The sequence below is a fragment of the Dasypus novemcinctus genome, chromosome 2 (genome assembly GCF_030445035.2).
Source record: "Dasypus novemcinctus isolate mDasNov1 chromosome 2, mDasNov1.1.hap2, whole genome shotgun sequence".
Classification (NCBI taxonomy): domain Eukaryota; kingdom Metazoa; phylum Chordata; class Mammalia; order Cingulata; family Dasypodidae; genus Dasypus; species Dasypus novemcinctus.
Genome location: NC_080674.1, coordinates 199,739,212 through 199,741,048, shown reverse-complemented (window position 1 = coordinate 199,741,048; position 1,837 = coordinate 199,739,212). Strand labels below are relative to the sequence as shown.

General features: G+C 43.4%; 1 protein-coding gene across 1 annotated transcript; it reads left to right on the top strand.

The window, feature by feature from the left end:
- Window positions 1–633: 633 nt before the first annotated feature.
- LOC101441055 (olfactory receptor 2C3) lies at window positions 634–1,584 on the top strand. The gene has a single exon (XM_004481067.2). It carries the CDS (start codon window positions 634–636, stop codon window positions 1,582–1,584), a length of 951 nt encoding a protein of 316 aa, XP_004481124.1.
- The last annotated feature ends 253 nt before the right edge of the window (window positions 1,585–1,837 follow it).

Genomic DNA, 1,837 nt, shown 5'->3' with positions numbered 1-1,837 from the left:
CACTATGTTGAGAATAATTTAAAGGGTAACAAGGGGAAGCAGGGAGACAATTAGGATACTAGACCAATAATTCAGGTGATAAATGAGAGTGGTAGCAGTATAGGTAGAGAAAAGTGGTCAGAATCTGGAGATATTTAGGGATAAAGCAAATATTTGCTGTTGATTGTTGGATGGGCAAGAAAAAGAAATGTCAAGGGAAACTCCAGATGGCCAGTAACAGGTAACAGAGAGGGCAGAACAAAATTTTTATTCCTGCTCAGTGGTTCATCACATAAAATACTGCCCTCTACCAAGCTAAATCCTCATCATTAAACATTTAGGTTTACTCCATACATTGGTACTACAAATAGTAAAGTAATATTTCAATAAAAATATCAGTGCCAAGAACTTTTTGTGAATGTCCTTTTATTCTTCTCTGGATTATTCATATTTCCAAGTCTTTCACCATGTTTTGCAAATTGACTTTGAAACACAGGAAGCACCTTCCACAGCACGTGCTGGGATGTGTGGAAATGTTCAATAGCAATGGGTATGCAATTATTTTTATGTATGCTAAGTGATGTAGTCATTTCTCCTATCCTCTGCTCTCCTCCCTCACAGGTGGTCATTTTGCCCCACTCACAGTTGTGTATTATGAAGGGAGTAGCCAACGCAAGTTCTCCAGAAGTCTTCATACTCCTGGGCTTCTCTGCACGACCATCACTAGAACCCGTCCTCTTCGTAGCTGTCTCCATATTTTATGTGGTGTCTGTTGTGGGAAATGGCATCATCATTCTGGTCTCCCACATGGACGTGCACCTCCACACTCCTATGTACTTCTTTCTTACTAACCTCTCCTTCCTGGACATTAGCTTCACCACAAGCATTGTGCCCCAACTTCTCGTCAACCTCTGGGGACCAGAGAAAACCATAAGCTATACAGGGTGTGTGGTCCAGTTCTATATCTCCCATTGGCTGGGCGCCACAGAGTGTGTCCTACTGGCCGTCATGTCCTATGACCGCTATGCCGCTATCTGCAGGCCTCTCCACTACACTGTCATCATGCGCCCACAGCTGTGCCTTAGCCTGGCCTTCACCTCCTGGCTTGGGGGTCTGGCCACCAGCATGGTGGGCTCCACGCTCACCATGCTGCTACCACTGTGTGGGAACAATCGCATCGACCACTTCTTTTGTGAGATGCCCCTCATTATGCAGCTGGCTTGTGTGGACACCAGCCTCAATGAGGTGGAGATGTACCTGGCAAGCTTTATCTTTGTTGTCTTGCCTCTGGTTCTCATCTTAGTATCATATGGCCATATTGCACGGGCTGTGTTGAAGATCAGGTCATCGGAAGGGCGGAGAAAGGCATTCAACACCTGCTCTTCTCACTTGGCAGTCGTATCCCTGTTTTATGGGAGCATCATCTTCATGTACCTCCAGCCAGCCAAGAGCAATTCTCATGAGCAGGGCAAATTTATAGCCCTCTTCTACACTGTAGTCACCCCGATGCTGAATCCATTGATTTACACTCTGAAAAACAAGGATGTGAAGAGAGCACTTAGGTACAATTTATTAAAAAACTGCTGTGCCTTTGCAAGGAAATGAGGGCGCGCTTGGACTGTTGTCTTTTATAATGAGGAAAAATAAGTTTAAAGATATCAAAACTGATTTTTGAGGGCAAGATATTTGGGATATCATGTCTGTTTTGATTATTGATTGGCCTCTAGAGAGATGGAAATCTAAAGTGGAATGTGATCACACACTATTTTAAGACCAATAATGGGAGAAATATCTTCTGTTTTTAAGTTGAGTTAAATGTTTATGATCATGTCTGTAATTTAGGGTACCTCATCTGTGT

Coding starts and splice junctions, on each gene's coding strand:
- LOC101441055 (XM_004481067.2), top strand. CDS start 634: ATGAAGGGAGTAGCCAACGCAAGTTCTCCAGAAGTCTTCATACTCCTG.